This window comes from Anabrus simplex, chromosome 2 (assembly GCF_040414725.1).
Source record: "Anabrus simplex isolate iqAnaSimp1 chromosome 2, ASM4041472v1, whole genome shotgun sequence".
NCBI lineage: Eukaryota > Metazoa > Arthropoda > Insecta > Orthoptera > Tettigoniidae > Anabrus > Anabrus simplex.
Genome location: NC_090266.1, coordinates 73,753,509 through 73,774,033, shown reverse-complemented (window position 1 = coordinate 73,774,033; position 20,525 = coordinate 73,753,509). Strand labels below are relative to the sequence as shown.

The following is a 20,525-nucleotide window of genomic DNA, read 5'->3' as shown; positions in this document are numbered from 1 at the left end:
AAACAAACCACTTCGCTCCGAGAACATCAACACAAAGCCGCCATTCTAGACAAATGCCGAGCACTTCAACATGGAGACTGCAACCACTGCATGTCAACACGAAGTCACAAGTATATTCTTGCTACACCATAACTCGTCGTTACCATCAAGACCATCTCCGTATATACGTGCCTGGCCAGGCTTCTAGAAAGCTACATTACAAAAAATACCTTCTCGAAAATTCTAATCGCTATTTGCTTTACGTCGCACCGACACAGATAAGTCTTATGGCGACGATACGAAAGGAAAGGCCTAGGAAGTGGAAGGAAGCGGTCGTGGCCTTAATTAAGGTAAAGCCCCAGCATTTGCCTGGTGTGAAAATGGGAAACCACGGAAAACCATCTTCAGGGCTGCCAACAGTGGGGCTCGAACGCACTATCTCCCGATTACTGGATACTGGCCGCACTTAAGCAACTGCAGCTATCGAGCTCGGTCGAAAATTCTAGAGTGACTAATACATAGATTATAATGTACAGAATATTCTATGTTGGTTGGGAAGATATACCAGGCGTCTGAAAGCTTGGAAGCAGTGTTGTAGTTGGGTCCGTACCGGGATAAATAAAAACATGCTATTGGCATACTGGGAAAGTATTATACAATTAAAAATATTCCTTTCATCTTTATTAAAAATTGAAGTTAGTATGTGGCTATTTGAAACTTTTATAAATAGACTAGTGTTATTATAGCTTCTATTCCCTTTGCTGAAAAACTTGTCCGTTCTTTTCCTTCCTTGAAAACTTTAGACAGCCGCCTGAAAATTTGTAGCGATGTAATTCATTTCAGATGTTCGTAGTCTGCCCTCGAATTGGCTAGTTCACTTTAAAAATTTACAGTGTGGCACCTCAAAAATTCCCCTGGAGTGAGTCGCTCATTTCAAAAATCACGAAGGCGCCATGCTGCTAGGTTGCTACAGGAGGAATTAACTTACCACTGATGTCAATTCAACCACTTGTGGGTAAATCTAATCCTTCTGCAGAATTTCAACACTTTTTTTAAGTTTCGAACTGAAAATATATTGCTTAGGCTTAGCAAGATTCAAAAGCTCATTTATTCACTGTAATAAGAGATTTCGTCATACTTAAAAAAAGGAGTTTAACCATTTTCAATTTTATGGCGCGATGCTTAGTCTGAAAATGTTGCCTAGTTAGCACGAGTTAATTTTCGATCCTTCGAGAAAGTGGGAAGGAGTCTTTCTGCGACGATGTTTGTTATAGTATGGAGTTAACTGCCGTAGTCGCATGGTAATGAACTTTCTTTGACATAATGATAAGTGACTTTAACAGTGAAATGAAATGAAATGGCGTATGGCTTTTAGTGCCGGGAGTGTCCGAGGACAAGTTCGGCTCGCCAGATGCAGGTCTTTCGATTTGACGCCGTAGGCGACCTGCGTGTCGTGATGAGGATGAAATGATGATGAAGACGACACACGCACACCCAGCCCCCGGGCCAGCGAAATTCACCAATTATGGTTAAAATTCCCGACCCTGCCGGGAATCGAACCAAGGACCCCTGTGACCAAAGGCCAGAACGCGAACCATTTAGCCATGGAGCCGGACAGACTTTAACGGTATTAACTTTCAAACATTTCCAGCTACAGCACCGCTTGAAAGAAAGTACCAAATCGATGACGGTAGACCATTTAAAGAACTTACGAAGTGTTTTCTCCCAGAATGGCAGTATAGGGAGAGAAATCGAGGTAAGGTGGAGTAACGCTAGTGTCTGGAGTATGTTGGAGCGATGAACGACATTTTGTTCGGAGAAAACGGCTTTACTGGTGAAATTATCTTATCACCCTACATATGCTGACTGCCTCAAAGAGTAGAGCGCTCGCTTTCAGAGCCCGAGTTGCCGGTTAAGATATCGATGCAGTCCGGCAATATTTGAAGGTGCTTAAACACGCCAGCATCGTGTCGTTGGATTTACCGGTACGTAAAGGAACTCCTGCGGGAGAAAATTTTGGCTCATCAGAGCCTATGAAAACCGTAAAAGTAGTTAATGGAAATTAACCCTTATAGGACCAGCTGACGATATATCGTGAATGGTCACACTGGCTAAAAAGACCAGCTGGCGATATTTCGTCAATGGAATAAAAGGATATCTGTAGGCCAAATATTTTAACACCTGCATAATATGACGCTATATTAAGTGTCTTGAAGATCTTTCAGGACTATTAGATTAAAGTTTGATTGAGTACGAGAGTCAAAGCACGAAATAAACACCAACAAGTACAGTGCAGAACATCTAATGCAGAGCGCCATCTCGCGCTCGCCAGCCCGTGCTAAACTTATCGCCGAGCTGTGCAGTCTGCTGTTGCCGTTTCAGCATAAACCGCGTATGGCGGCCAGTAACATATTGCACTCTTCTCAATTTTATCGTTTGTTTGTTTCCTTATTTACAATATTTCCTTTCCAGAAATCTGATAAATCTGACAAGTCATCATCAGAGTTCTGCCCACAATTCGCAACTTGTCATACGTTTACGAGAAACACTCACTATTTACAAAGGCGATGGCTTATCACTCAAAACGGAGAACAACAATCAAAATAATCATCCACTTGGAAAGGATATACCGTAAATAAGCAAACAAACAAACGATAAAACTGAGAAGAGTGCACTAGGTTACTTGCCACGTCACGTCATAAGATTATTATTATTATTATTATTATTATTATTATTAAGGACCAGCTGAAGAACTGTGTGTACCAAATGCCAAGAAGGATGCCGTGGTGTGTGCATTGCGAATCATATTTGTAAACAAGTTTTTGTAAGTGCGGAAAACAACTGGAAACATTTTAAAACATTACTGGGTCAGTTTCAGTGTGTTATAGGATTGTATCGGTGTTATTCAGAGGTTCTGGCTTTGTATCTACAAAATGTAGGGAAACAATGTGTGCTTACTGCTCTGCTGGTTTTTTTTAGACTTCAGATCAAGTTGCAATAAAAATATTTTGTTAATTAATTTCAATCCGAACTCCAATACAATTTGTGATAATACGGAAAATGAAGTATGGAACGTAAATAATACATTTGCCATACATACAGATATTTCATTTCAGCATTTAAAAAATCATTTTTAGTGTATATATATATATATAATATTGTTCATTTTAAAATATTAATTTTGTTCAAATGCCTCCGTTTACATCTCATAAGAATAAAGGTTGTTTTCTCAAGATTTTGAAAAAAGAATCATGAAGAACCTTTATTACAGAATAAGTTATAGGTTTCTGAAAGGAGATGTGAAAAATATGCCTCGAACGCCTTGGTCTTTTTCGCCATACATGCTAAACAGATGGTCGTCTTAGGCGCGCCCACCTTGAATATGCCCGGTCCTAAAAAGGTTAAAACCTATAATGCTATTAATAACACTGAGGTGCTGGAAATTTTGTACGCTATGAATTCATTTACATTTTTTTCACTATTGTTTAATGTCGCACTAACACATGAAAGGTTTTCGGCGGCAGAAGGATGGGGAAGGGCTAGGATTGGGAAAGTAGCGGCCATGACTTTAATAAAGGCACAACCCCAGCATTTGCCAGGTGCTAACATGGGAAACCGCGGAAAACAATCTTCACTGTTGCCGACGGTAGGATTCAAACTCACTATCTACCGAATGCAAGTTCACAGCTGTGCTACCCTAACCGCACGGCCAACCCTCTCGGGAAGTTAGGAACAATATGCTGGCTGAAGGTCTGCACGTGAAAACTCTTCGATTCTAGTATCCCGTGAGACGAATTCTGGTGGGTGGGTTACCCAAAAGATCGATGGATTCGGTGTGGAAGATAAGTACGGAGAACTGGGAGATGATGGTTAAACTCAGTATTTTATGATTTCCGGTCAAACGTATTAAATCAGAAGAACGCATAATACTAAATGCAAATGCATGATTGTGCAGACGCTCAGTTCAGTTCCAGAGACTTGCAGATCGAATGCTGAGGGCATTACAAAGCATAACGAAAATGTATATATGTACTAGTCGTCGTGAAAAAGTAACATTCGTGTGTAGGCATCCCAGCCTACATATCAATTACTAGTTAGAAAAAGTCAAATTTCGAACCAAGACTGATCACATCATTGTAGATTCTGATATTCATTCACTTTACAGTTTTGGAAATTTCACTATCGTACATCAGACAGTGCACAGGTCTTCTGATCAGCATCCCTGACTGTTGACTAGGAGTCCCAGGTTCACTTCCTAGTCTCAGCCAAGACAAATATTGGCAGGTGCACTGGAACAGGGTTGAACTAAGCGAAAACAATTAGAAAGCTGTTAGGTACGAGTACTTATCCTCTTGATTTGAGTACATCAAGAACGGCAGGCTGGTTGGAAGGCAGTCCTTTCGCCCAAATGGTGAATAGTTGCCAGTGATACCGGACATACTAAAATGTTATTTCTGAATTGGCTCGAAATCAATCTTCAAATTATGATGCGGCTCTTAATTAAACTGGTAATTTGCTGGCAGTAATACACTACAGCATCAAAAAAGTTTTATGTTCCTTCAACTATTACAGGTTGTCAGAAACGCCACAATTCTGACCTGGAAAGGGGATCTTTGACGACGACGACGATTATTATTATTATTATTATTATTATTATTATTATTATTATTATCATTATTATTATTATTACTGTTGATTTAAGGTTCCCAACAGTGAAGTCATGAGACCAAGAAGATATAATCGTGCCACTAAATCATCTCTCGCATTTAGGCACTCTTCAATGCCAAGTGATTGAGCCAGCATTCGATTCCGCTACCTTGAGCATAGGTGACCATCATCTAACCAACGACGTTACGCAGCCTGACTAATAGAACACACACGATCATCGCTTTATTATAGCATGAAAAGCCAAGATCGGTAGCCACGCACAACCACATTTCACCACAAAATGACGTTTTTTAAATATACTGTATATGGTGGCTCAAACGAAATAAAGGAACGTAACTGACTTGAAGAAATATATCTTCAGTTGTGTCTGTCTACCATACATTTTGTAACCGCTTTAAGTGCGAAACTTTGATGAGATGAGATTATTATTGTTTTAAGGGACCTAACATCTATGTCATCATTCCTTTGAATTTTTGGTGTTTCATCTAACAACATATGATTTATTTAACGGAATGAAATGAAATGGTGTATGGCTTTCAGTGCCGGGAGTGTCCGAGGACACACTAACACATCTCCCGTAGGCAACCTGCGCGTCGTGATGAAGATGAAATGATGATGAAGACGATACATACACCCAGCCCCCGTGCTGGCGGAATTAAGCAATGATGGTTAAATTTCCAGAACCTACCGGGAATCGAACCGGGGACCCTTGTGACAAGAGGCCAACACGCTACCCATTCAGCCATAACCGGACATTTGAAGGAATATAAGACGGGAAGTTTCTGCGAGTGCCTCACATGTGTATTCAACTCTCCATGTAAGATGTCACTGCTTCATGTATCATACATGAAACATCGTGGCCAACATAAATGAGCATATGACGCATAAAATTTCTGTGGCTTAGGTGTCTGTACGTACAGTGTTGCAAATACCATTGAAAGTTTTTTTTTTTTTGCTAGTTGCTTTACGTCGCACCGACACAGATAGGTCTTATGGCGACGATGGGATAGGAAAGGCTTAGGAGTTGGAAGGAAGCGGCCGTGGCCTTAATTAAGGTACAGTCCCAGCATTTGCCTGGTGTGAAAATGGGAAACCACGGAAAACCATCTTCAGGGCTGCCGACAGTGGGATTCGAACTCACTATCTCCCGGATGCAAGCTCACAGCTGCGCGCCCCTGACCGCACGGCCAACTCGCCCGGTCATTGAAAGTTTGCAAGTATGACTGTATTGCAGGTATGATTTATTTCAATCCATTAAATGAATCTACACGTTTATGTGATAACTCGTTACCACTGCTGCGAACTATTTCATGGAAGTGTAAAGTGACAACAGATTTAAAACGCCCGGCCAGGTACACAACCTTTTATAGCTATACTCTAGAATACTTCTTTTACTCATCTGCAGTATGACGAAGTCTACCTGATGTACAAACATTACGCCATTTGTCAGGGGAAGGAGAGGAAAGGAGAGATAAAATAGCGGCCTTTGCGGTCTCTGTGATTTATCATTCGCAATTAATTTGCCTTTAATGTCTGCGCATCTGGTTGCCAACGTACCATAACTGCTACTGTCTCCTTTACAGCACAGTACGTGGGGAACAACTGGTTGAATATGGTAGGAGATGAAAGATGTAGCAGGGAGTAAATTTAACATAGGGACTACGTAGCAGCATACACATTATGAGAAAGGTCAAAGGGGTTTGATAAGTTACTACAAGATCGCTGTCTGTACGTCTGTCTTCTGTAATTGCTATTATCACGAATAAGAAAGACAAAGTTAGTTATGATATACAATCGATACAGAAACACGTGCCTTGAAGATCTTCGAATGCCCTACTTAACTCGAATGACGAATATGAAGGCAATGTGAATTCTCTCATTTTTTTTTTGCTTTTTTTTCTAGTGGTGTAACGTCACGGTAACGCATCGAAAGTTCACGGAAACTTAATGATGGGAAAGGACTAGGATTAGGAATGTACCAGTCGTGGCCATAATTAAGGTGCGCTTGATGTGAAAATGGGAAAGCACGGAAAGCCATATCCACGGCTAACGACGGTAGGAATCGAACCCGCCATCTCCCGACTGAAAGCTCATCTTAGCGATTACACTCACACTGTGTGGCCAACTTGCTCGGTAAAATGTATCTCCTATTCCTGTTGTATAGACATTAGGGTTTTAATGAATTTACTGGGTCGGCTCTAACCCTTTGCACATCTATCAAGTGAAATTGCCTCACGGTACAGGCCACGAAGGAGTAGAAAATGATGCCTTTCACTATTAATAACTATTAATAACTAAGTAGCCGGTTACCACTGTCCCCAGAAATTAATTGTGTATTATTTCTATTGCAGGCTGAGTGAGCCCCAAATGCCATGTTCTTCCTCAAAAGTGGAAGTTCTCAACTTCCTGACGGAGAATCGAACCCAATTTCTTACGGACACTCCTCCACTATAACGCCCTCATTTCGTGCGTGTAAGGGGATTAAATGCTGTATAAGAAATCCAAACAAAACCTTAGTGTTAAAGGAATTGAAAATGAAAGGATAGTGAGAAAACAGACTTCAATAATGATGGAGACAAGATCTTATTGGACAATGAACTGTCTCAACAACAAGAACGGCGGCTGCTGAAGTCAGTGTTTAATTTACTAATTGTCAAGTTACGCAAAAAACACTATTCAGTGTCTCTACATCGCCCACCTCGCTAACTGGCAATTAGTATGGCTTCGGACACGCTTAGGACTTCTTAGCAAGAGAAACACCACAGCCTGTCGTTACAGTAAAAGAAAATTCATCTCCATACAGGCCAAGAAGGCTTCTCCCACAAGTGGACGGTAAAGGCTTCCGCTATATATAACCTCAGCACTAACATGGGAAGTCTTTGAGTGTGTTACACTCCTATTCTATTCAAAGTTTGCCAACTGAAACTGACCATCGATAGTACGGTACGGGTCACTAGTAGCCGATTATGTAAATATAGGCTACAATGGAACTCCTGGTAGTAGCAGTGACTGTGATCATCTGGATTATAAAATGGCAAGTCTCTATATTCTTTGTTTGTGCAGATTACAAATAAAGAATTAAGAAATCCGAGGAAATTGCTTTAAATAAAACGAACATTGCTAATTACATTATGCAAAATTGAAGACACATTTCAGGCAAGAGAAAACGATCGAAGATGACATTATCGGTAAGTAAATAATAATTGGACCTGGACGATAACAGTTTCTAATATAGGAATTCGCACAGCTGTAATTTAAAATATTGCCATATTGTTTATAGATTTCCTAACTGATGAGGATCTACATCGAATCAAAGCATACTAACCATACTCTAGACGAGACTCATCATAAAATAGGGGACCAAGAATTACCTTTGGGAGCTGAATTGGGAAATACACGGGATCCTGATTGTGAGGACGAAGTTATAAGATCGACAGCACACGGAAGTAGGTCGGACGCTTCACTTTCATCACCGCCAAAATGCAAGGAAATCGAATCGCTTTCCACAGAAAAGAGGAACAAAATTCGTGACTGCACGGCACAACACCTAAATAACCGCAAGAAGACAATCTGTACCAGTTTTCCTATTAATGAGTGGTTATATAAACGTGTTGTCAAGAAAATGCAACAAGGACTGTCACGGGAATGCTGTTCAAAGTGTTTTTTAGCTTGAAATGCATCGCCCAAGAACTCTGGCTCTAAATGGCAGAAAGAAAATAGAAGCTGTTCCAATGAATATACACGCTATGACACACTCCTATACGATAATGCCTTTAATTGGTATAAATTGAGCACTGGTTGATAAGATTTCATTCTCCTCAAAGAAAAAGATTGAATAGTACACCTAGCATTACAAACTGGATTTAATATATTAGTGCAGAGACTTGGAAATCTACAAGTTACTGCATCAACATCTGGTAAAATGGTATTACAACACCTGCAGGCATGGTATTTGAATTGCTATTGGCCATATGCCAGTAGCACATATATACTTACAATGGACAGATGGACATCGTTCAAAAATGAACTAGGGTGAACAGTAGCAGCTCTACGGCAAGGAAGACAGCGGAAGTCCGACAAATTCCAAAATGAACTACCCCTATGTTTCCAAATTTGGACGTCTTCTTTTTCAGACAATACAAAACATAAGGGAGGACTACAGTATATTGGCTTATCAAATGAAGGACGACCATTTCCATTCAATCTTCGCGACTGTCACTCTGCATTCATTTCTCTACAACGTATTTCAGACACCACGAAACAAAGACATGATCCGATATGCATTTTATGAATTGGGGATACATTCACGATCCTATTTAATGGTTTGAAGTGCCGAAACAGTAACTTACGCTTTTCGCATACCTGGTGTTAATCTTTGCGACATTTATGGAGATTCTTTCTATATCAGATGCTCATGATGCACTGTATTCTGTTTTGGTCACTTTATGAATGCTGATGACTTGCACTAACCTCACTCCCACAATTTTTGATATCTCTGAATTTCAAAATTCAAATTTTTTACCTCCATTTCACGAGGCCATTAGCAGCTAAAACGTATGTAAATAAACTTTACCAATGCATACTGTGCGTCAATACTTTTATTCACTTTTGAAAACGTACAAGCGAATTGGAGAGGTCTACTTGTAAGCTAGTATACATTCCGAAAGTGAAAACCGCATGTGCCCAGGGACGGTTGAGGCGCTGGCCTCCTGACCCCAACTTGGCAGGTTCGATCCTGGCTCAGTCCGGTGGTACTTGAAGGTGTTCAAATACGTCAGCCTCGTGTCGGTATATTTAACGGCACGTAAAATAACTCCTGTGGGCCTAAATTCTGGCACCTCGGCGTCTCCGAAAACCGCAAAAGTAGTTAGCGGAACGTAAAGCAAATAACATTATTATTAACGTTGAAAGTTGTGAAGCGTAGAGGCGCGCGGCTGTGAGCTTCCATCCGGGAGATAGTAGGTTCGAATCCCACTATCGGCAGCCCTGAAAATGGTTTTCCGTGGTTTCCCATTTTCACACCAGGCAAATGCTGGGGCTGTACCTTAATTAAGGCCACGGCCGCTTCCTTCCAACTCCTAGCTCTTTCCTATCCCATCGTCGCCATAAGACCTATTTGTGTCGGCGCGACGTAAAGCCCCTAGCAAAAAGAAAGTTGTGAAAATACGCGATGAGATGCTCCGTGCTCGCAGCTTCGGTAAGTTCAGAGGGACGAGTGAGGCATACAGCTAGGTATTTTCTTTTACTACTGGCTTTTCGTTGCAACGACACAGATAGGTCTGATGGTGACGATGGGATAGGAAAGGGCTACCAGTGGGAAGGAAGCGTCCATGGCCGGCATTTGCCTGGTGTGAAAATGGGAAACCACGGAAAACCATCTTCAGGACCGCCGACAGTGGGGTTCGAATCCACTAATTCTCGGATGTAAGGTTACAGTTGCGCGACCCAAACCGCAAAGTCAAATCGCCCGGCGTTGTTAAAATTAACGGGTGTCAAGTTCATATTTTGTAGATCTGGAAATGAATGATTACTAATGGTAAATATAAGATCAATTCGATGGGCCACGTAATCGTTTCTCAAATTGTGGTATTCGACGACAGGGCAGATAATCCACAAGCAACTTGAAACAATCACCATTAAACAGCTAATATACACATGCACGACACTTACAATTTTAATAATAATAATAATAATAATAATAATAATAATAATAATAATAATAATAATAATAATAATAATAATAATAATAATTGTACCGGGCGGTACACCTCCACGCCGCGAATTTAAATATTGCGCCAGTTGAAAACTCCTCTACAGGAGAAAGCCTGAACCTTAACAAACTGTATTACCTCAACAGGTTCTCCGAAGATGGCTCTATGTGAATTTCGAGGTGTTTCTGTTTTTCATGTATCAAGAAGTGTGGACATTCTCCACCAGATGTCTCTACTAAAAACTATGATTACGCACTCTGGTGCGAAGGAATGAACCTTCTTGAAGAAATTTAGTATTCATAAGTTTTGCTTTTACTATATTTTGTTCTGTTTTTTTAGGTTGACAACATCAATCCTTTCTTTCCGCCTGTTTTGAATTTAGCCAATCCCAAATTTCTTTAATTTATTTTCAACCAATCATGTACATCTTCTTCGACATAGGTATGTTGCTCTAAGCGATCCAATAAAAGCGAAAGGGGTGTGTCTAATCATTTCTGAAAGGTCTCGAATGTTCCACGAGGATATATAAACTGCTGATTTTCTTGTCTCCGGGCCATTCGTATTACATCTTTCTAAGTGTGTGGATATGTAGCAGGGGGCAGGAAGCGCCTCGCTCTTCAGGCAGCAGTTCTTCATCAAGGTAATGGCCTTTTAAGATCTTTATTTCTTGCTAGCTCAGCAGTTTAACTCTCGGGGAAGGTTCGAAACCTTTCATATGTAAACCGTACAACATGTAAATCCTTTTTCCTGGTAAACTTCATTTTTCTTGAACTTGAAAGCGGGGATAGAGAGTGCTTCACCCTCTCGAGCTCCCCTTCATTTTGAAATTGAGGTGACTACGTTTTCGTAACCGTTTCTTCTCTTCCTTAATATATTAATGTTTTCCATACTAGTCACCTTCCTAGCTTGGGATTAGCCCCTGCCTGATCGGCCTAGCGCCACATAGGTTTTTGGACAAGAACTTTGCGTAGGAGTGCAAGTTATCGCCTCCATTCAATCTTGTATTATGGGCCAGTAATTTAACCTGATGTTTTGTTTTCCTCATGTAAAGGCCCTGCAGGTTGGGTATCAAATACCCCTGGTTCTTAGTGTGCCTTGAGGGCAGTCTGAAGTGAAGGTTGTAGCCTTTGATAGGCTTGTAATATTGAGAGCGGTTCTGCTCTTTTCTTTAACATTGTAATTAGGAGCAAGTGCTCCTTGTACTTAGGGGTTTTCTGCCCTGTAGTTTTTGTGATTGTGAGCTGAGAGCTCAAGAGTTAATGAATTCGGGCCGTAGCCCAATATATGTAAAAATCACTTAACTGGTTTTTGGTACAGCGGCTGTATACCTGATTGTCTTTGTTATTTCCCCTAGTGGGAACCGGTTAAATATTCTCTAAATTGTGTACCTGATTTAACTTGTTGTTATTTGTTGTATGCTCAAAATTCTATGCTACCATTGTTAAGTTTTGAAAATATAACCTTGTTAAAATTTTAACTCATCTTTCGTGCTTCTGTAGTTGAGACCTATTCCAGCCCGCACCTTCTTTCACCTCTGCAAAACCACAAAACTCCGTAACAATAATAATAATGACTTTACGTCCCACTAACTACTTTTATGGTTTTCGGAGACGCCCAAGTGCCGGAATTTATTCCCGCAGTGTTCTTTTACGTGTCAGTAAATCTACCGACACGAGGTCGACGTATTTGAGCACCGGACTGATCAGGATCGAACCTGCCAAGTTGGGGCCAAAAGGCCAACGCCTAAACCGTCTGAGCAACTCAGCCCGGAAAAGGAAGGAAGCGACTGTAGCCTTAATTACAGTCCCAGCATTTGCCTGGTGTGAAAATGGAAAACCATCTCCAGGGCTGCCGACACGGGGCTTATTCGTGAAAGGAATAAGGAGAAGAGAGTAGGGAACAAGATCAGGTTACTCCTCTGAAGACTGAATATCTTGCTTAGAAGTTCATGCACCATAACTGGATCAGTATTGAGCTCCAACAGTTCCAAAACTATCCTCAAAATCTTCAGAGACAATGTTATTCCAGAGAAACTAGCCAGTTTAAGGAATTCTCCTTGTTGTTGCACAACTTCCACCCCAGCAAAACATTCCAGTGTTCTACAAAATACGCAAATGTAGTGTAGAGTGACTTAATTCTAAGCTTGTAACCATACTTTTATACGAATGTCTATATTCTTGTCGTCACCATAAGACCTATCTGTGTCGGTGCGACGTAAAGCCACTACCAAAAAAGAAACAAATGCCTTTATTCCCTTCTCTGTAGTACATAATGCCTAATCAAGATGTGATGATTGTTATGTGATAGAAGAGGCAGACACGCTACCCCCTGAGCCACAGAGGCTCTCCTAAATGTTTTTATAAATCAGTCACTACTGATCTGTATTTAGGGCAGTCGCCCAGGTGGCAGATTCCCTATCCGTTGTTTTCCTAGCCTTTTCTTAAATGATTTCAAAGAAATTGGAAATTTATTGAACAACTCCCTTGGTAATTTATTCCAATCCCTAACTCCCCTTCCTATAAATGAATACACTCACTGACAGACCAAATGCGACACCAAGAAGGAGTGGTCAGAACTTTATGCCAATTGCAGGGTAGACTGACGTCACTGAGGTATGCTCATGATGTGAAATGCGCCGCTGTGCTGCGCACGTAGCGAACGATAAATGGGACACGGCGTTGGTGAATGGCCCACTTCGTACCGTGATTTCTCAGCCGACAGTCATTGTAGAACGTGTTGTCGTGTGCCACAGGACACGTGTATACTAAGAATGCCAGGCCGCCGTCAACGGAGGCATTTCCAGCAGACAGACGACTTTACGAGGGGTATGGTGATCGGGCTGAGAAGGGCAGGTTGGTCGCTTCGTCAAATCGCAGCCGATACCCATAGGGATGTGTCCACGGTGCAGCGCCTGTGGCGAAGATGGTTGGCGCAGGGACATGTGGCACGTGCGAGGGGTCCAGGCGCAGCCCGAGTGACGTCAGCACGCGAGGATCGGCGCATCCGCCGCCAAGCGGTGGCAGCCCCGCACGCCACGTCAACCGCCATTCTTCAGCATGTGCAAGACACCCTGGCTGTTCCAATATCGACCAGAACAATTTCCCGTCGATTGGTTGAAGGAGGCCTGCACTCCCGGCGTCCGCTCAGAAGACTACCATTGACTCCACAGCATAGACGTGCACGCCTGGCATGGTGCCGGGCTAGAGCGACTTGGATGACGGAATGGCGGAACGTCGTGTTCTCCTATGAGTCACGCTTCTGTTCTGTCAGTGATAGTCACCGCAGACGAGTGTGGCGTCGGCGTGGAGAAAGGTCAAATCCGGCAGTAACTGTGGAGCACCCTACCGCTAGACAACGCGGCATCATGGTTTGGGGCGCTATTGCGTATGATTCCACGTCACCTCTAGTGCGTATTCAAGGCACGTTAAATGCCCACCGCTACTTGCAGCATGTGCTGCGGCCGGTGGCACTCCCGTACCTTCAGGAGCTGCCCAATGCTCTGTTTCAGCAGGATAATGCCCGCCCACACACTGCTCGCATCTCCCAACAGGCTCTACGAGGTGTATAGATGCTTCCGTGGCCAGCGTACTCTCCGGATCTCTCACCAATCGAACACGTGTGGGATCTCATTGGACGCCGTTTGCAAACTCTGCCCCAGCCTCGTACGGACGACCAACTGTGGCAAATGGTTGACAGAGAATGGAGAACCATCCCTCAGGACACCATCCGCACTCTTATTGACTCTGTACCTCGACGTGTTTCTGCGTCCATCGCCGCTCGCGGTGGTCCTACATCCTACTGAGTCGATACCGTGCGCATTGTGTAACCTGCATATCGGTTTGAAATAAACATCAATTATTCGTCCGTGCCGTCTCTGTTTTTTCCCCAACTTTCATCCCTTTCGAACCACTCCTTCTTGGTGTTGCATTTGCTCTGTCAGTCAGTGTATTTGCCCCAATTTGTCATCTTGAATTCCAACTTTATCTTCACATTGTGATCATTCCTACTTTTGAAGACACCACTCAAAACTTATTCGTCTACTGATGTCACTCCACGCCATCTCTCCACTGACTACTCGGAACATACCACTAGTCGAGCACCTCGTCTCATTTCTCCCAAGTCTTCACAGTCCAAACTTTGCAACATTTTGTAACGCTACTGTTTTGTTGGAAATGACCCAGAACAAATCGGGCTGCTTTTCTTTGGATTTTTTTCAGTTCTTGAATCAAGTAATCCTGGTGAGGGTCCCATACACTGGAACCATACTCTAGTTGGGGTCTTACCAGAGACCTACATGCCCTCTTCCTTACATCCTCACTACAGCCCCTAAATATCCTCATAACCATGTGCAGAGATCTGCACCCCTTATTTACAATGATATTTATGTGATTACCCCAATGAAGATCTTTCCCTATATTAACACCTAGGTACCGACAATGATCCCCAAAAGGAACTTCCACCCCATCAATGCAGTAATTAAAACTGAGAGGCCTTTTCCTATTTGTGAAACTCACAACCTGACATTTAACCCCGTTTATCATCATACCATTGCCTAGTGTCCATCTCACGACATTATCGAGGTCATTTTGCAGTTGGTCACAATCTTGTAACTTATTTATTACTCTGTATCGAATAACATCATCTGCAAAAAGCCTTATCTCTGATTCCAATTTTTACCCAGTGGGCTTAACACCCAACATCTCTTGAATGCAAATTGACATAGACCTATACGTAACCCAAATTACGTACACAACTCACACGATAATAAGAACATTACACTCCAAATCTCTTACAATAAGGAAACCATTATTCTTTGCAGTAAGTTTTAATCCCGTAGGGTATGCCAAGCAATTCCTTTCGCTTTCGTGTCGCACGTTAGTGGTCTTGAAGGCAGATAACTCTAATACGTAGACAAAAGTCTCAATGTGATCGGTTTTTTAGAGTCCAGAGCAGTTTTTATTCTTCTTAACCTTACTAGAGTCGGTAAATGACATGGATTTTGGCCCAGTTTCACAGCCGGATGCCCTTTATAGCGACAACCCTATGTGGAAGGATGTATTCTCTATTTTGTGTGTGTGTGTGTGTGTGTGTGTGCGTGTGTGTGTGAAGAGAAGTATGTTACGACGCACACAAATATCCAGTCCACCAGCCAGAGGAATTAACCATTCGCAGTTACAGTCTCGGCCCGACCGAGAATCAAACCCGGGGCGCTATCAACGGAAGAACGCTAACAATACTCAGCCAAGGAACCGGGCAAAGCCCGGAGAATTTTTTCCCTACAAAAAGGACTCTAAACCTGTTATTTTTATCCTCCACTCAACCGAGCAAAACGCACTTTGCAAAGTGCCTACAGCGCTAGGCATTCGGGAATATCAGCCATTTCATTGTTTCTCTACTGCGCGAAGATAAAATTTAACGATCTATCTAGACAAAATGCACTTTCAACTTGGTCATTTGAAAATGATGTGTACTTTTCTAACTTTGACAGTATAAGGAATGTTAAACATACTAGTAAATTATTCCTGTTATCTGACGAGATAAACGAATCGTAACGCTGCATCTCCATCCCTGGGAGTTCAGTCATGGTATGAAGTTTAAGTAGTGGTTATTAAGTGACATCAAATGGAAATCCTCAGCCTGTTTCCAGTCATTTGACAGGGTCAGAAATGGAATGACTGAAGCCCCCATCTAGGGGCGAGAATATGAATTGTGCCGTTTGGCGAAGCCTGCATTAAGTGACATATCAGGGTTATTTAATGTCTGTTTTACAATTGGCTTTACGTCGCACCGACACAGATAGGTCTTATGGCGACGATGGGACAGGAAAGGGCTAGGAGTGGGAAGGAAGCGGCCGTGGCCTTAATTAAGGTACAACCCCAGCATTTGCCTGGTGTGAAAATGGGAAACCACAGAGAACCATTTTCAGGGCTGCCGACAGTGAGGTTCGAACCTACTATCTCCCGAATACTGGATACTGGCCGCACTTAAGCGACTGCAGCTATCGAGTTCGGTCAGTTCAAATTAAACCAACCAATCATCGCGCTGTTCGCTCCTATAAATAGTGGTAATTTTGGACCTTATGGATCTATCTGGATCTTGTTAGGTGCAGCGACAAGTGATGCTCTCCTCACAGGAGGCTACAGACGAGCTAGGGCAGCATGTCAGGTACGCAGCAAGAATGTTTGTCTAACTTGTGAACTTATTCGCGTGTGGCAACGGGAAGATAATAGCGTTATCCTCTAGCATGCAACGGTTAGGGTGAGCCACGTTTACTTTTATTTTAAATGTAAGCTTTCTTAAACTCAGTTAGTTTTGTAATATGTAGGTTTCTAGGCTGTCTGCGGACGGAGTGTCACAACCCTAGCGGGTATCATGTATTGTCTTAGGGATGTACGAGTGTGGACATTCGTTTCCCTTGTTCATTTTGCTTTCTGGTGACTAAGCTTTTCTAAATGTCTAAATTTTCATTCTGTTTTTCGGTCTGTAAATTTTCTTTCCTTGTCTTATTCTCCAACGTAGTAGAGCTTATCCGCTGTGCCACCGAGCTTCTGTCTCGTTGGGTTTTATGGCAAGTCATGTCACGGGATTGCTTGAGTGGGCTCAGCATCCCAGCCTGATTTGTTTTCGGTCTTTTCTAATTTACCTTTTTATATATTGCCATTTTTCGGCCTTTTCTAATTTACCTTTTTATATATTGCCATTTTTGGCCTGTAGTATGAGCTTCTGCACCCGTTTTTCTGAATCCTTCGGATTCCTATTGTGTGTTGTTGCTTTCCCTCATAGTAAGGGCAGCGAGTGTCAAGTGGATAAAAGCTGATACGCTTTTAAATTTAAAGGTAAATTGATGTGAACTCTAGGCCCGTGAGATCATTGTAAAACTAACTGAAGGTTTGATATCTCTCTAAAGGGAAACATTAATTATTGGAAACACAAGTTCTTAATTACATATAATATCAAAGACTTTCTTTCGAACCACAGATGTATTTAAGACTAAAAAGTCTTGTAAGATGGGAGCTCCTACTCCCCTGTTACTTATGGAGTTCTAAAGCTTGTACTATTAAAGTTATCATATCATTTTCCGAATCCTAATTTTATTAACTCCCGTTGTTTCCTTTTTCCTATTTTCCAACTGCGATGTATTTGTTAATAGACTAATAATAATAATAATAATAATAATAATAATAATTATTATTATTATTATTATTATTATTATTATTATTATTATATTTTTTCAAAAAAAATCTGTACGACAGGAAGTATGCAATCCTGTGTTACTTGTCGTAGTTAGGAACGGTTAAGGATTGCTGTTTACAGCAGCGATCTGTGTTTGGTAGTGATAAAAACTCCACTATTTCGAAAGAGAGGACTCACCAAGGTAAGGATAGGAGGTACTGCAGCAGGCGGCGGTAGTCGTCAGGCTTCGCACGATCCCGACGACCGGAGGCGGGAAAAGAAAGCACGGGCCCGCCGCGTCGATCTCTCCCGCCTGTAAGCACCGCCAGCCGCTCCTGTAGCTGCGTTAGCACATCCAGAGCCCGCAGCCCGTCCATCGTCCGCCCGCCTGAAACGAACAAAACGAAAAGTTAACAAAGTAGCATGCGATTCCTTCTAGAAGGAGACACTCGCAATATTAAATACTTACTCTCTAAGAGACGAGTGCCAATTACATCCATAACAATGTTTGTGTCTTGTTAAAAGATTGAATGTAAACTCGTAGTTGACTAACACCCAAAGCCGTCAGAATTTAAAGACCAACAAACAAAAGACCGATGATCTCGGCCAGATGCCTGATATCAGCATATAGTGACTCGGTCGCCTTTAGCTTAAATGTACCCAGGTATTTTGCAACGTCGCCTCATCTGATATTCCATACATAGTATGACTTCATAACAATAAAACTAAAATTAATTTCGGGCTCGTTTGGAATAAACGCTAGGATGAATAACAAACACTCAGATATAGGAAAAAATCATCCGTCTTCCAAAAGAACACTTCACTGAAAGACGTTATAAATAAATGAGTTAATACTGTATAATAGGAGCCTCCGTGGATCAGGCGGCAGCGCGCCGGCCTCTCGCCGCTGGGTACCGTGGTTCAAATCCCGGTCACTCCATGTGAGATTTGTGCTGGACAAAGCGGAGGCGGGTCAGGTTTTTCCCCGGGTACTCCAGTTTTCCCTGTCATATTTAATTCCAACAACACTCGCCATAATCATTTCCTTTCATCTTTCATTCATTAATCATTGCCCCAGAGGAGTGCAATAGGCTTCGGCAGCCAGTACAATTCCTATCCTCGCCGCTAGATGGGGGCTTCATTCATTCCATTCCTGACACGGTCGAATGACTGGAAACAGGCTGTGGATTTTCATATACTGTATAATAGTTACTGCAAACAGATTACTTGTGTTGAAAATATCAATAATTAAACAATCACATTACAGCTTATTTACACATTCCATATTGTACTGCGTGTTAATTATAACAAGAGTAATGAGGAATTCAGGTTGTTGGCATAAACAGAAAAGCAAGATGATCCACGACACAGTTCTCGATACTAGCCGAACCAACTGAAGGAACCCGTTTCGGAACCTACAACAAACGTCTCTTATATGCAATCCAATGATCGCATTCCTTCTATAGTCCGGCTCCATGGCAAAATGGTTAGCCTGCTGGCCTTTGGTTCAAGGGGTCCCGGGTTTGATTCCCGGCCTGGCCGGGGATTTTAACCTTCACTGGTTAACTCCGATGGCTCAGGGGCTGGTCTTCTCAAGCCACCTTCAGCACTAGAATTCATCGTGCTTAGGACCCATCCCCACAGACGCGCATGTCACCTAAAAGGTGTCAACTCGAAAGGCCTGTACCAGTCCCCTTCGGAGGCCACACGCCAAGTCAAATCATTACTTCTGCAAAAGGGCGATGAAAGGACTATTGTATGCAGATTTTAAGATTAGTTTTCAGTATTTCATTTCCTTTAGTTATGTCTGCTCATTTAACAATCACAAAATTAGACAACCAAACAGTATAAAAATACGGAGAAACAGAAACAAATTTTAATATCGGCCGACCTCAGTGGCGCAGTTTGTCAGTAGCTGGTGTTCTGCTCATAAGTGTTGAGATGAGTTGTATTTACATGCGGCAATTCCGTGTTGTTGGTTTCCGGTATGTTAAAAACTTTCTGTGCTACAAAATTCCATCACCCTAGCATATGTTAAGACCGTTAATAATAATATACATCTTCAATATTGACTATTAAGCCTTTCAGCGTTCAGTCTGCAACCTTGTGTGAAACAACTAAGCGCCTCCACCATTATCTATGTGCAAATAGCTCTGTAGCCTCATCGAGTTCCACATCTCTCATCATGAAGTCGTTCAAGATCGAGTCGAACCATCATCGCCTTGGTCTTCCTCTACTTCTCTTACCCTCCGCAGCCGCTAGGTAAGCTATCCTCCTATATTCGCCTTAAATTACTCAACAGCCTAGGCCGATTTAAGCGTACGAACACATACACACTCACAGGTCCGAAGTAAAGATGGATTCTCAATACTTTCGATACCTCGATAATCAAGAGGTAGGCTGTCAATATAGAACGATCCTACTACAGATGAGTTCGATATTTTTTCGATACTATGTTAATAAAAAACTGAAAGTTTTAACTAGTATTGCAAGAAGTAGCAGATTTTCAAGTGGTTGCAAGGAGCACATTTGTCAACTCATGAGTGTGGAATTCACTGTCCTCGTTTTCCTCGGCATCAACACAATCAGAGAGTACACAAGTACTAGCCAGCCTACTCGCATCTTTTTTGGACGGTATATTTAAATAATAATAATGTTATTTGCTTTACGTCCCACTAACTACTCTTTTACGGTTTTCGGAGACGCCGAGGTGCCGGAATTTTGTCCCGCAAGAGTTCTTTTACGTGCCAGTAAATGTACCGACACGAGGCTGACGTATTTGAGCACCTTCAAATACCACCGGACTGAGCCAGGATCGAATCTGCCAAGTTGGGGTCAGAAGGCCAGCGCCTTAACCGTCTGAGCCACTCAGAATTTAAATCTGGATATAATCATCGAAGGAAAGTAGCTTACGTGATAGGCAAAGACAGCCAGCCATTTAGCGTTGTAGAAGTAAAGGATTTAAGCAGTTGATCCAGCAGTTTGAACATAGAT

The 20,525-nt window shown here is 42.2% G+C and overlaps 1 protein-coding gene across 1 annotated transcript in view; it reads right to left on the bottom strand.

Annotated features, from left to right (window-relative positions):
• The window catches only part of trio (trio Rho guanine nucleotide exchange factor), a 1,596,874-nt gene that overhangs the window by 1,342,527 nt on the left and 233,822 nt on the right, over window positions 1-20,525 (bottom strand). The window contains exon 4 of the mRNA XM_067140202.2: window positions 17,730-17,919. Coding sequence (XP_066996303.2) covers window positions 17,730-17,908 — 179 coding nt within the window. The 5' untranslated portion in view covers window positions 17,909-17,919. The remainder of the gene's footprint in view (window positions 1-17,729; window positions 17,920-20,525) is intronic.